The following is a 14,015-nucleotide window of genomic DNA, read 5'->3' as shown; positions in this document are numbered from 1 at the left end:
AGCGGAAGTATATGTGGGAATTCCATTCTGAAATGCCCTGTGCCTGCTTCCTTCTGATTTTCCTAGCATAAGAACATAAGACGTTGCCATACTAGGTCAGACCGAGGGCCCATCAAGCCCAGCATCCTGTTTCCAACAGTGGCCAATCATTAAACATTAAACAGATCCCCATAAAGTTTTGCATCTGCAAAGTATGTGGGGGAAAAACTTCCCTCTGGTACCAGTTGGTCTGTGAAGTTTAAAGGGAAATCCTCTGGGATTTTCCCTTTAAAAATACACTTGCAACTCCACTGCTGATAATTGCCCTCTTGCTATCTGTTCTCTTTTTTCTTATGATAAAAATAGACTTCATCACAGGGCCACATACTCCCCATAATGCTCTCTGGTACTACAGCTATATGTGAGGTATGAATGATCCCATACTGCCTGCATTATTATAGGATCCACACTTCCTACAAAATTCCTTTTCTTATGTCATCCTGTCTTACTGATGAATTATAATACATGGTTACTCACCTTATTCATTGCTCCCATTTTTAGAGGACAAGGCTATCTATAAGCGTCTCGTGAAGGAAAGGTATGACAAGATCAGACTTCCCAGTGCCATCCCGGGGGAGCTGGAGGACCTGGAGGCCATTTATACTGAGCTGCTGATTATTAGAAAGTTCTGGGGTAAGGAACGCCAGGAGCTGCGCAGATCTAGTGGCGTTGGCTGCTTCCAACAGATGTCCAGCCTGCATGAAGAAGACCCAGAGCAGATGAACATTAAGAACTTGTTTGATGCAGATAAAGGAGGGAGAGCACCACAGACCATCCTACTCCATGGAGCTGCCGGTACAGGGAAGACTTACACCCTTCGTAAAATCCTCCTGGACTGGGCCTCAGAAAAAATCTACCAGGACTTGTTTGACTTTGTCTTTTATATTGATTGCAAGGAACTCCTGAAGAAGAAAGATGAGGTGACCTTGTCTGAGCTGCTTCGACACACTATCAGTGTACCTATGGCTGTTCTCCAGAAGGCTCTGAAGTGTCCAGACAAGCTGCTCTTTCTTGTGGATGGAGTGGATGAACTTTTTGGGTATCTGACTGAGGAAAGTTCCTACAATGTCCGAAGTCAACACTGGCCAATTGCAGTCACCATTGCCAAGCTTTTGAAAAGAGACCATGCTGTGATCCAGAATGCCAAGATTCTTCTCACTACTCGGTCTCTCTGTTTGCACCATGTAGAAGATGAGTTTACCTTGGTTGACTTTTCAGCAGAGGTACTAGGCTTCCTAGAAGAAGGGATTAAGGATTATTTTACCAAGTTGGTTCCTGATAGGGAGAGAGCTATAAAGATCTATGAGCATATCCAAGACAATGAAGCAATCCTTACGATGTGTTTCATTCCAGCCTTGTCGTGGGTTGTCTGCACTGCAATAATGTCAGACACTGATGATAAGGGCAATCTCAGGACAGCAAACACCACGACCCAAGTTTTCTTGTCATTTGTGATTACTCTGCTGAGAAACCACTGCCCTGAGTTCCAGAAGCAGTATCATAGTGTCTTGGAGAAGCTCGGACTTTTGGCCCTGCATGGAATTAGGAAACGGCAGTTCAGCTTTGACCAAGAGGAGATGCGCCAACTACAACAAGACTTACCTGAGAAGGTCCAGTCCATCTTCCTTAACAGTATCTTTGAGAAAAAGATCATCCCAGAGGCCCAGTATGGCTTCACACACACAATTGTGCAAGAGTTTATTGCTGCACTGTATTATTTCAGCAGTACTAGCAAAGAGAAGGAGATCAGGGAGCTCCTTCAGGAGGCACTTATGACCAGAGACCCTCACAAAGTCCGCATTGTGCGTTTTCTCTTTGGCTTGGGTGAGCAAAAGGCCAGAGCTATGCTGAGAAAATTAACAGACACTCCCTCTGTGCCCCATCTCAAGGAAGATCTTCTCTGTTGGGTGAAGAAAGCCTCCAGCACAGACATGGATGGATATTTCCAACGAGAGCTCCTGCACTGCCTATACGAACTTCAGCATGAGCCATCAGTTACACAAGCCCTAAATGAGATCAAGACCTTGGACCTCAGCAGAGCAACCTTAGGTCGGCGAGACTGCTCAGTTCTGAAATTTTGTCTCTCGTGCTGCCCATGTCTGGATCAGCTGAACCTACCTGATGTACCTTTGGGTCAAAAAGAGGTGGAGATATTGCTGCCTGAGTTACACAGGTGTCAGAACCTGAAGTAAGAAAATTTTAAAATCACTATCTATGTTTCTCCTATTTCCTGGATAGATATGTTACAGGATAGGGATGAGAATTGTGTGATCGATTGTCTTAACGATCGATTTTGGCTGAGGGTGGGGGGGGGAAATCTGATCGTCTTAGTTTTTTTGGTTAAAAAATCGTTTTATCGGGGGAGGGGGGAGGGCGGGAAAACCGGCACACCAAAACAACCCTAAAACCCACCCCGACCCTTTAAAACAAATCCCCCACCCTCCCGAACCCCCCCCAAAATGTTTTAAAGTACCTGGGGTCAAGTGGGGGGGTCCCGGAGCGATCTCCCGCTCTCTGGCCATGGCTGTGTTAATAGAAATGGTGCCGGTGGCCCTTTGCCCTTATCATGTGACAGGGCAAAGGTAGCGCCGGCGCCATTTTGGTTCCTGGCTCCCGACGTCACGAGTGCAGGAGATCGCTCCCGGACCCCCGCTGGACCCCCAGGGACTTTTGGCCAGCTTAGGGGGGCCTCCTGACCCCCACAAGACTTGCCAAAAGTCCAGCGGGGGTCCGGGAGCGACCTCCTGCACGCGGGCCGTATTGCCAATATTCAAAATGGCGCCGGCGCTACCTTTGCCCTCACTATGTCATTGGCAATACGGCCCGCATGCAGGAGGTCGCTCCCGGACACCCGCTGGACTTTTGGCAAGTCTTGTGGGGGTCAGGAGGCCCCCCCAAGCTGGCCAAAAGTCCCTGGGGGTCCGGGAGCGATCTCCTGCACTCGTGACGTCAGGAGCCAGGAACCAAAATGGCGCCGGCGCTACCTTTGCCCTGTCACATGATAAGGGCAAAGGGCCACCGGCGCCATTTCTATTAACGCAGCCGTGGCCAGAGAGCGGGTGATCGCGCCGGGACCCCCCCACTGGACCCCAGGTAATTTAAAACATTTTGGGGGGGTTCGGGAGGGTGGGGGATTTGTTTTAAAGGGTCGGGGTGGGTTTTAGGGTTGTTTTGGTGTGCCGGTTTTCCCGCCCTCTCCCCTGCCCCCTCCCCCCTCCCCCGATTTACGATTTTTTGACGATAAATCGGGGGAATTGCTATTGTATCGTGGCTCTAACGATTTTTTAAAAATATATCTGACGATTGTTTTAAATCGTCAAAAAACGATTCACATCCCTATTACAGGAACACTCAGCACTTCTACTCAGTACTACTGTTTAATAGCAGGATGTGTGACAAAGACATAGCCCTTTCACACAGTCCTAACTAATGCTTATTATTTCTTCAAAGTACTTGATGCTCCACAGCAAGTAAATTAGAGTAAGACTAACCTCCACATAGCTAGTATATATTAAAAATAGTAGCAAAAGTGCCATACCTTTCAAATCTTTAGAATGCTTTGGGGCTATGTATCACTGACTAACCACTGAAGTGAGGGTCACAAGAAAACTCTGGATGCTATTTCAAACTTTCTCCCTCACAGTTACTCATCTACTCTCCCTTGACTTGCAGGCTGTCAGCCCAGAAGCTTAGTGAGGAGTTTGCTAAGTACTTGTGTACCTACCTATCTTCAAAACTTTGTCTATGGGACATCACATTGGAAGGAGAACCGCAAGGGGATGGGGTTCTGTTATTCTGCCAGGCTGCTCAGAAACCAGGAAAATGCAGGTATGTTCACTAAAAGAGCGATTTTCAAAGTGACTTCTGCAATTAAAGCACATAACTGTACCTTTAGGTACTTGAGTGCCCATGAACATGACAGGCTGACAAAGGGTTGGCTGTTCGCTTGGCGCAGCACTGGGGACTACCTTTAGAAATGGCCATTTAGAAAATGGCGGGAATGATACACATGTAAAATTACACATGCACGCTTCATGTGTAATTTTTTACATAAACTGGTGAGAGGCATTTCAGGAGGTGGCGTTGAGACTCATGCTCAAAACATTTTGATTTTAAAGAGCATGCAGTGTTCAAGTTACACCCATCCAAAGAGCAGGCGGAACCATGTGTGAATGTAATGGTGGTTAGTGGGTTTGTGCAGCCTTGGCCCAAGGTGAGTGTTGTTACTACCTGTGGGGAGGAGTCCCACAGGTCTACACTGTCGGGAGGCGAGGTCAGGCACAGCGGAGAGTTCTGGTAGGGACTGTGAAGAGGTCCCGAAGAGCAGGACAGGAGACACAGCAAGGAGGGATCCCCACAGTTCGTTGCAAGCTAGAAAACAGTTCCTGGGCAGAGACCTCCAGAGGGGATGGTGCTAGGCAGGCCCACAGCACAGGGATCGTGATACAGGATGTGCAGGATGTATTTAGGAAGACAACCCCAGGGGGCGGAGCCGCACAGAGAAGGAGGTACTGATGCAATGACATATGCCCGCCCACGGAGCAGGGAAGCCTGAGTAAGGTCTCCAGAAGATGATGTAGGGCAGCCCGAGGAGCGGGAGACACCCCCAGAGGGCTTACAATCTAAGTTTGTACCTGAGGCAATGGAAGGTAAAGTGACTTGGCCAATGTCACAAGGAGCAACAGTGGGACTTGAACCCTGGTCTCTTGGCTCCTAGCCCACTACTCTAATCACTAGGCTACTCCTCTTAGTGATCACATCTGGGAAGTATGCTGGTTGCAGACAGAAGTGCATATTGCATTGATTCAAGAAAACCCTGCACATAAGAGGGTTCCCTGAAAAGCGTGGAGGTGCCAGCAAGGGCACAGTCGGTTCAGGGACCAGCGTAGAGGTGGAGGTATTGAGCTTGATAGACATCGTGGTGGCAGTCACGGTAGCGTCTAAACGAGTGCTCAGGTTGTCTATGGCAGCTGCCAGAGACTCCAAAAGTTTTTGCTGTTCGCTGATCCTTTGTGCTAGGCCAGGGATGGCATAGAGTGCCGGAGGTGAGTGTTGTTACTGTGGGGAGGAACCCCACAGGTCTACACCATCAGGAGCGAGGACAGGCACAGTGGAGAGTTCTGGTAGGGACTGTGGAGAGGTACTGAGGAGCGGGGCAGGAGACACAGCAAGGAGGGATCCCCACAGTTCGTAGCAGGCTAGGCAGAGACCTCCGGAGGAGATGGCACTAGGCAGTCCCACAGCACGGGGAGCATGATACAGGATGTGCAGGAGGTATTCAGGAAGGGAACCCCGGGGCGGAGCTGCACAGAGAAGGAGGTACTGATGCGATGACGTAGGCCTGCCCGCGGAGCAGGGAAGCCTGAGTCAGGTCTCCAGATGATGACGTAGGGCAGCCCGAGGAGCGGGAGACACTGGCAGTGACCGGTAGTAGAATCAAGGATGCTGCCCCGAGGAGCGGGGAAGCACCGGTAGCCTAAAGTATAGAACGTGGGCACTATCCCGAGGAGCGGGGAAGCGCTAGCAGTCACAGCATAGAACGTGGACACTACCCCGATTAGCGGGGAAGCACAGAGGTAGAACTCCCAAGTGGTGAAGGTGTTCCCAAAGGCGGTCCTGAGGAGTGGGAAGCCAGCAGGATAGGACTTACTGGAAGGTGAAGGGCCAGCCCGAGGAGCGGGGGAGGCCAGGAGACGAAGTCTCCGTAGAGGCCACATGGCCCCCGAGGAGTTGGTACTAGGCAGGGTCCAGAGTCCAAGGTCCAATAGTGTCACCACAGGAACGGCAGTCACAGGAGCTCGTAGAGAAGTAATGGAACTCGTTGCCAATTCAGCTAGCTAACAGCCCGATACTGTAAAACCGCGGGAGAGCGGACGAACGCCCGCTCTCCTGGCGCACGCACCGGCCCTTTGCCGGTGCGAGCTATCCAGTATGCTCCAGCATGCAAATTAGGCGACGCGGTGCAAACGAGGGAAAGGAGGCGCTAGGGGCACTAGCGCGTCCCTAGCGCCTCCTTTTGGCCTGGAGCGGCGGCTGTCAGCGGGTTTGACAACCGACGCTCAATTTTGCCGGTGTCGGTTCTCGAGCCCGCTGACAGCCACGGGCTCGGAAACCGGACGCCGGCAAAATTGAGCGTCCGGTTTTCGGCCCGACAGCCGCGGGCCGAATTCAAATTTTTTATTTTTTTACTTTTTTTTACTTTTGGGGACCTCCGACTTAATATCGCTATGATATTAAGTCGGAGGGTGCACAGAAAAGCAGTTTTTACTGCTTTTCTGTGCACTTTCCTGGTGCCGGAAGAAATTAGCGCCGACCTTTGGGTCGGCGCTAATTTCTTAGAGTAAAATGTGCGGCTTGGCTGCACATTTTACTTACTGGATCCCGCGCGCATACCTAATAGGGCCATCAACATGCATTTGCATGTTGAGGGCGCTATTATGTGCCGCGGGTGGGCCGCGTGTTTTCCTCCCCTTACTGAATAAGGGGTAAGGGAAAATACGCGTCCAGAGCAGGCTGACAGTGCGCTCCGACGGAGCACACTTTACTGTATCGACCTGTAAGGGAGAAGGTGGAACTTAAGTACTCTGATGTAATGACGTCATCAATCTGGGACGCCTCTGAGGTTCCTGCCGAAGAGACTTTAAGAGGCTTCGGTGGCGCACGCCTAGGAAGGCCCGGAGTCGGCGTGGAGAGTGGCGGCGTCTTGACCACCATGAGAAGCCATGGGGAACGCAGCGGCAAAGACTAGCCCACGCTGTGAGCAGGCCTGAAGAGGGAAGCAGGACGGTGCAGGATGTGAGTAAACGTGGTCGCAGCCATCTGCGACCGATGGGCATAACAGTACCCTCCCTCTTAAGACCCCCCCCCCAGGGGGTTTGGGTTTGCGAGGATGCTTGGCATGGAACTGCCGAATGAGATCCTTGTCCAGGATGTTGGCCAGAGGCTCCCAGCTGTTCTCCTCAGGCCCAAAGCCCTCCCATGAGAGGAGATACTCCCATTTTCTTCCTCATTTTCTAATGTCCAGGACATATCGGACTTGATCTGCCTCCGAGTACAGCGGTTGAGGGTCCGGTGGTTTTTTAGAAAATCCTGAGAGAACCAAAGGTTTTAATAGTGAAACGTGGAAGGCATTGTGTATCTTGAGTGAGGAAGGTAGCTCGAGTTGGTAGGTAACAGGAGCCAGACAGTGGAGCACCGGAAAGGGGCCGATATATCTGTGGGCAAAGCGAGCTGAGGGCAGCTTGAGTCAGATGAATTTGGTACTGAGCCATATCTTATCCCCGGGTTGGAACTGGGGTGCTTCTCGATGATGTGCGTCAAAGGCCTTCTTCGATCTCTGGGCATCCTGCTGGAGCAGCCGTTGGGTGTTACGCCACAATTGATGCAATTCTTGAGCAATCACTTGAGCTGCTGGTGATGCCACTGACAGCGGGAGCGGGAGTGGGATTGGGAGCGGTAGTAATGGCTGCGACCATAGACCACCTGGACTGGAGACAAACTGGTGGAGGTGGACTGATGGGAGTTTAGTTCGAATTCCGCCCATGGAAGAATTTCGGCCCAATCATTCTGCTGGAGTCTCACGTAGGCTCGCAAGAATTGTTTTAGGTTCCTGGTAGTCCTCTCTGTTTGGCTATTGGCTTGAAGATGGTAAGCCGAGGTGAAATCTAATGAAATACTGAATTTCTTGCAGAGGGATCTCCAGAAGCGTGCGTTGAATTAGACTCCATGGTCCGAGAGTATATGCTTGGGGAGGCCCAAGCATATACTCAGCTCGCCAAACTGTTCTTTTGAACAGTTTGGCGAGCTGAGGTGCCGAAGGTAGACCAGGCAGAGCCACGAAGTGGGCCATTTTGGAGAAACGGTCGACAGTTACCCAAATGGTATTGTTACCTTTGGAGACAGGCAAATCCACTATAAAGCCCATTGTGATATGCGTCCAAGGCTCGCTCAGAATGGGGAGTGGTTGCAAGAGTCCCCAGGGTTTTCCTGCTGGAGGTTTATGATGGGCGCACGTAGGACAGGACTCAACATAAGCTTGGGTATCCTTTCGTATGGTAGGCCACCAGTAGTACCGCTGCAGAGTGGAGAGAGTTTGGGATTGGCCTGGATGTCCTGTGGTCAAAGAGTTGTGGGCCCATTGCAGCACCCTCCTTCATAACTGGCAAGGAACTACTGTCTTCCTCGGTAGCACTGGATAGGTGGTGGAGAGAATGACCTTGGCAGGGTCTATTATGTGCCACGGGGTATCAGGCATGTCCTCTGTGACAAAAGACCTGGAAAGCGTGTTTGCACTACCATTTTTATTGCCTGAGCGGTAACACAATATGAAATTGAATCGGGTAAAGAAGAGGGACCAACGGGCCTGGCGATGGTTTAAATGCTGAGCATGATGTAGATACTCGAGGTTTTTATGATCCGTGTATTCGGTGATCTGGTGTTGAGCTCCCTCGAGCCAAGGTCATCATTCTTCAAAGGCCAGTTTGATGGCCAGCAGTTCTTTTTCCCCAATGGTGAAATTGCGTTCCGCTGGCGAGAAGCGCCGGGAAAAAAAGAACAAGGGTATAGTGTATGGGTAGTTGAGTATTGACTCAGTACGGCTCCTACTCCAACGTCAGAGGCGTCATCCTCGATGACAAACGGCTGTGTAGGGTCCAGGTGGCAGAGACAAGGTTCCTTGAAGAAGGCAGACTTTAGGTCCTGAAAGATGGTCATGGCTTCGGGGGACCACTGAGAGGGGTTGGACCCCTTGCGTGTCATGTCAGGGTGGAATAGTGGTGAATAAAGGAGCAACAGTAATTGGCGAAGCCAAGGAATCTCTGGAGTGCCTTGAGGCCCGTAGGTTGAGGCCAATCACGGATGCTCTTTAATTTCTGAGGGTCCATTTGAAACCCCTGGCTGGACACCATGTAGCCTAGAAAAGGAACAGCCTCTTGCTCGAAGGAGCACTTCTCAAGCTTGGCAAAAAGTTGGTTATCTCGCAGGCACTAGAGGACACGAGAGACATCCTAGCGATGGGTTTGAAGGTCTTGCGAGAAGACTAGGATGTCATCGAGGTATACGACTATGCACTGGTAAAGCATATCTCTGAAGACCTCATTCATCAGGTTTTGAAATACTGCGGGCACGTTGCAAAGCCTGGAGGGCATCACGAGGTACTCGAAATGGCCGTCACGCGTGTTAAAGGTGGTCTTCCACTCGTCGCCCTCGCGGATCCGGACCAGATTGTACGCTCCGCGGAGATTCAATTTTGAGAAGATTTTTGCTCCTTGAAGCCTGTCGAAAAGCTCAGAGATAAGAGACAGTGGGTAGCGATCCTTGAGCGTGATTTCATTTAGGCCTTGGTAATCGATGCAGGGAAGGAGGGAGCCATCTTTCTTCTCTACAAAGAAAAAACCTGCTCCGGCGGGAGACTTGGAGGGCTGAATGAACCCTTTGGTCATGTTCTCACGGATATATTCGGACATGGTTTGGGTCTCTGATTGCGAGAGAGGATAGATTCTACCCCGAGAGGCTCTGTGTTAGGCAGAAAATTTATTGTGCAGTCATAGGAGCGGTGAGGGGGTAGAGTATCCGCGGCCTTCTTAGAGAACACATCGGAAAATGAGGCATATTGCGGCGGAAGGCCGGGAAGCGAGGACGAGGTAGTCATACAAGGCAGCGGAGAGACAGACTCTAGGCAGTTTTCATAGCAGGAGGGGGCCCCAATGAGAGAGCTGTAAGGTGGCCCAGTTGAACTGCGGAGTGTGCTGCTGTAGCCAGGGCAGTCTCAAAATTACAGGATGGATAGTCTTGTCCAAGATATAGAAAGAAATGGTTTCCACATACAGGGTCCCAGTGCATAGCTGAATAGGGGCCATGGTGTGGGTAACTTCTCCCGGGAGAGGTTCACCATGGATCGATGAGAGGAGCAAGGGCACCAGAGAACGGATGGTAGGAATCCACAAGTGTTCTGCGAGTTGTTTCAATATGAAATTCCCACCAGCCCCGGAGACCACCAATGCCAAGGTGTGAAACTCCTGGTTTCCCATCTTAATGGACACGGGAACAGTTAATGGAGGAGACGGTGAAGTCAGGCCTAGGAGGAGTCCTCCAGCAGAGCCTAGACCTGGGAGTTTCGCGGATGGACCGGACAAGATGCAATGGCATAGCCGGGTTGGCAGCAGTACAGGCAGAGGCTGTATTACTGGCAATGTCATCGTTTCCTTGGAGAAAGTCTGCTCTGACCCATCTGCATGGGTTCTTCCTCTGCTGGACTCTGCGAAGTGTTCACTGTGGGAGACGAAGGACATCAGGTTCGAGATGAGCCTGAGGTAGACTTCCGGGACACTCAGGACTCCTGAGAGAGTTCTTGTAGGCGACGGTCAATACGCCCAGTGAGGTCTATCAAAGATGAGGGCAATTCACCGGCCGCCAACTCATCCTTAATCTGAGGGCTCAAACTTTCGTGGAAGATGGAGTGCTGACAGTGGGAGTCCCAATTTCAATAATGTATGAATGGATGAGAGCCTTGTTGGAGATGAAGAAGAGATGATCAGGAAATGTCTCTATAGCCAGGGTCTTCGAAGAAGGACTGAAACAGGACCAGGAATCCTGGGAGATCTCGAAGGACAGGGTCAGCTCACTCCAAGAAGGGTGACACCCAGGCCAAGGCCTTACCATCGAATAGGGAAAGGATTTTTTTTTCTGCTTTTTGCACTTTTTTCAGCACTTCAGTGTGGATTACATTCAGGTACTGTAGGTAATTCCCTATCCCCAGAGGGCTTACAATCTAAGTTTGTACCTGAGGCAATGGAAGGTAAAGTGACTTGGCCAAGGTCACAAGGAGCAACAGTGGGACTTGAACCCTGGTCTCTTGGCTCCTAGCCCACTACTCTAATCACTAGGCTACTCCTCTTAGTGATCACATCTGGGAAGTATGCTGGTTGCAGAGAGAAGTGCATATTGCATTGATTCAAGAAAACCCTGCACATAAGAGGGTTCCCTGAAAAGCGTGGAGGTGCCAGCAAGGGCACAGTCGGTTCAGGGACCGGCGTAGAGGTGGAGGTATTGAGCTTGATAGACATCGTGGTGGCAGTCACGGTAGCGTCTAAACGAGTGCTCAGGTTGTCTATGCCATGGGGCCTGATGGGATTCATCCAAGGATATTGAGGGAGCTCAGAGATGTTCTGGCGGCTCCACTGTGTGACCTGTTCAATTGCCAGGTTCTTATGGCCTGGTTTTTGGCCTCTGTTGGAAACAGGATGCTGGGCTTGATGGACCCTTGGTCTGTCCCAGCATGGCAATTTCTTATGTTCTTATGTTCTTATCCCTAGAAACGGGAGTGGTGCCGAGTGATTGGAGAAGAGCGGTGGTGGTCCCGCTTCACAAGAGTGGGAACAAGGAGGAGGCTGGCAACTACAGACCAGTCAGCCTCACTTCGGTGGTGGGAAAAGTAATGGAGTCACTGCTGAAAGAGAGAATAGTGAACTATCTACAGTCCGGAGAATTGATGGACCAGAGGCAACATGGATTCACCAGGGGAAGATCCTGTCAGACAAATCTGATTGACTTTTTTGACTGGGTAACCAAGGAATTGGATCGAGGAAGAGCGCTCGATATCATATACTTGGATTTCAGCAAAGCTTTTGACACGGTTCCGCACAGGAGACTGATGAATAAAACGAGAAGCTTGGGAGTGAGTGCCGAGGTGGTGACCTGGATTGCAAATTGGTTGACGGACAGAAGACAATGTGTGATGGTAAATGGAACCTTCTCTGAAGAGAGAGCGGTTTTAAGTGGTGTACCGCAAGGATCGGTGTTGGGACCGGTCCTGTTCAATATCTTTGTGAGCAACATTGCGGACGGGATAGAAGGCAAGGTTTGTCTTTTCGCAGATGACACTAAGATCTGCAACAGAGTGGACACGCCGGAAGGAGTGGAGAGAATGAGACGGGATCTAAGGAAACTGGAGGAGTGGTCGAAGATATGGCAGCTGAGATTCAATGCCAAGAAGTGCAAAGTCATGCATATGGGGAGTGGAAACCCGAATGAACTGTATTCGATGGGGGGGAAAGGCTGATGTGCACAGAGCAGGAGAGGGACCTTGGGGTGATAGTGTCAAATGATATGAAGTCTGTGAAACAATGCGACAAGGCTATAGCAAAAGCCAGAAGAATGCTGGGCTGCATAGAGAGAGGAATATCGAGTAAGAAAAGGGAAGTGATTATTCCCTTGTACAGGTCCTTGGTGAGGCCTCACCTGGAGTACTGTGTTCAGTTCTGGAGACCGTATCTACAAAAAGACAAAGACAAGATGGAAGCAGTACAGAGAAGGGCGACCAGGAAGGTGGAGGATCTTCATCGGATGACGTACGAGGAGAGATTGAAGAATCTAAATATGTACACCCTGGAGGAAAGGAGGAGCAGAGGCGATATGATACAGACTTTCAGATACTTGAAAGGTTTTAATGAACCAAAGACAACGACAAACCTTTTCCGTAGGAAAAAAATCAGCAGAACCAGGGGTCACGATTTGAAGCTCCAGGGAGGAAGATTCAGAACCAATGTTAGGAAGTATTTCTTCACGGAAAGGGTGGTGGATGCCTGGAATGCCCTTCCGGAGGATGTGGTGAAGACCAGAACTGTGAAGGACTTCAAAGGGGCGTGGGATAAACACTGTGGATCCATAAAGTCAAGAGGCCGCCAATGAAGAGTGGGTGACTCGCCAGAATGATGGCTAATGCCTGGAGACAATACCCTTATTCAATAAACGTACACATGCTTACTGTGACTCCAACATCATTCTAGCTTCAACAGCAAGAGGAAATGTGGAATAAAGGATCTGCACTCACAAAGGGGGGAGTAGCTGGCTTGTTACGGCGATTACTACCCCAAACCAAATAAGCCTGTTACTTCAATTTCTATGCAAATACAGCATAGTTCTCTGCTTCAACGGCAGGGGAGAAGAAAAAACTGATACTACACACATCCAGCAGAGCTCTCTGCTTCAACGGCAGGGGAGAAGAAAAAAGGGTTCGCACTCACAAAGCGGGGAGTAGCTGGCTTGTTACGGCGGTTACTACCCCAAACCAAATGTGCCTGATACTTCACTTTCGATGCATATCCAGCATGGCTCTCTGCTTCAACAGCATGGGAGAAGAATAAACTGATACTTCAAGCATATCCAGCATAGCTCCCTGCTTCAACAGCAGGGGAGAAGAAAAACAACCAATAAGGGCTGTATAACATAGTCTGGGTAAAACAAACAAGCATGGGTGTAGCTTGCTTGTTGCGGCGGTTACTACCCCTACTGCCCCTAACTTATCAGCTAGATATTCACTTGGATGCAGCTCCATCACTGCTTTCTACATTAATGGTGGGGGTGGAAGGGAAATAGAACCAAGAGCTAAGAGAAACAGATAAGTATGAGAGAAAAAAGTGTGTGAAGCTTGCTGGGCAGACTGGATGGGCCATTTGGTCTTCTTCTGCCGTCATTTCTATGTTTCTATGTTTCTATGGCAGCTGCCAGAGACTCCAAAAGTTTTTGCTGTTCGCTGATCCTTTGTGCTAGGCCAGGGATGGCATAGAGTGCCGGAGGTGAGTGTTGTTACTGTGGGGAGGAGCCCCACAGGTCTACACCATCAGGAGCGAGGACAGGCACAGTGGAGAGTTCTGGTAGGGACTGTGGAGAGGTACTGAGGAGCGGGGCAGGAGACACAGCAAGGAGGGATCCCCACAGTTCGTAGCAGGCTGGGCAGAGACCTCCGGAGGAGATGGCACTAGGCAGTCCCACAGCACGGGGAGCATGATACAGGATGTGCAGGAGGTATTCAGGAAGGGAACCCCGGGGCGGAGCTGCACAGAGAAGGAGGTACTGATGCGATGACGTAGGCCTGCCCGCGGAGCAGGGAAGCCTGAGTCAGGTCTCCAGATGATGACGTAGGGCAGCCCGAGGAGCGGGAGACACTGGCAGTGACTGGTGGTAGAATCAAGGATGCT

General features: G+C 50.5%; 1 protein-coding gene across 2 annotated transcripts in view; it reads left to right on the top strand.

Annotated features, from left to right (window-relative positions):
* LOC115087714 (NACHT, LRR and PYD domains-containing protein 3-like) overlaps positions 1-14,015 on the top strand; it is a 70,088-nt gene that overhangs the window by 36,169 nt on the left and 19,904 nt on the right. For both annotated transcript variants that reach the window (XM_029595222.1, XM_029595223.1), the window contains exons 4-5: positions 541-2,227; positions 3,712-3,867. In XM_029595222.1, coding sequence (XP_029451082.1) covers positions 541-2,227; positions 3,712-3,867 — 1,843 coding nt within the window. The remainder of the gene's footprint in view (positions 1-540; positions 2,228-3,711; positions 3,868-14,015) is intronic.

This window comes from Rhinatrema bivittatum, chromosome 3, assembly GCF_901001135.1.
Source record: "Rhinatrema bivittatum chromosome 3, aRhiBiv1.1, whole genome shotgun sequence".
Classification (NCBI taxonomy): domain Eukaryota; kingdom Metazoa; phylum Chordata; class Amphibia; order Gymnophiona; family Rhinatrematidae; genus Rhinatrema; species Rhinatrema bivittatum.
The sequence above is the reverse complement of the archived record's forward strand: the minus strand, read 5'-3'. Positions and strand labels throughout refer to the sequence as shown.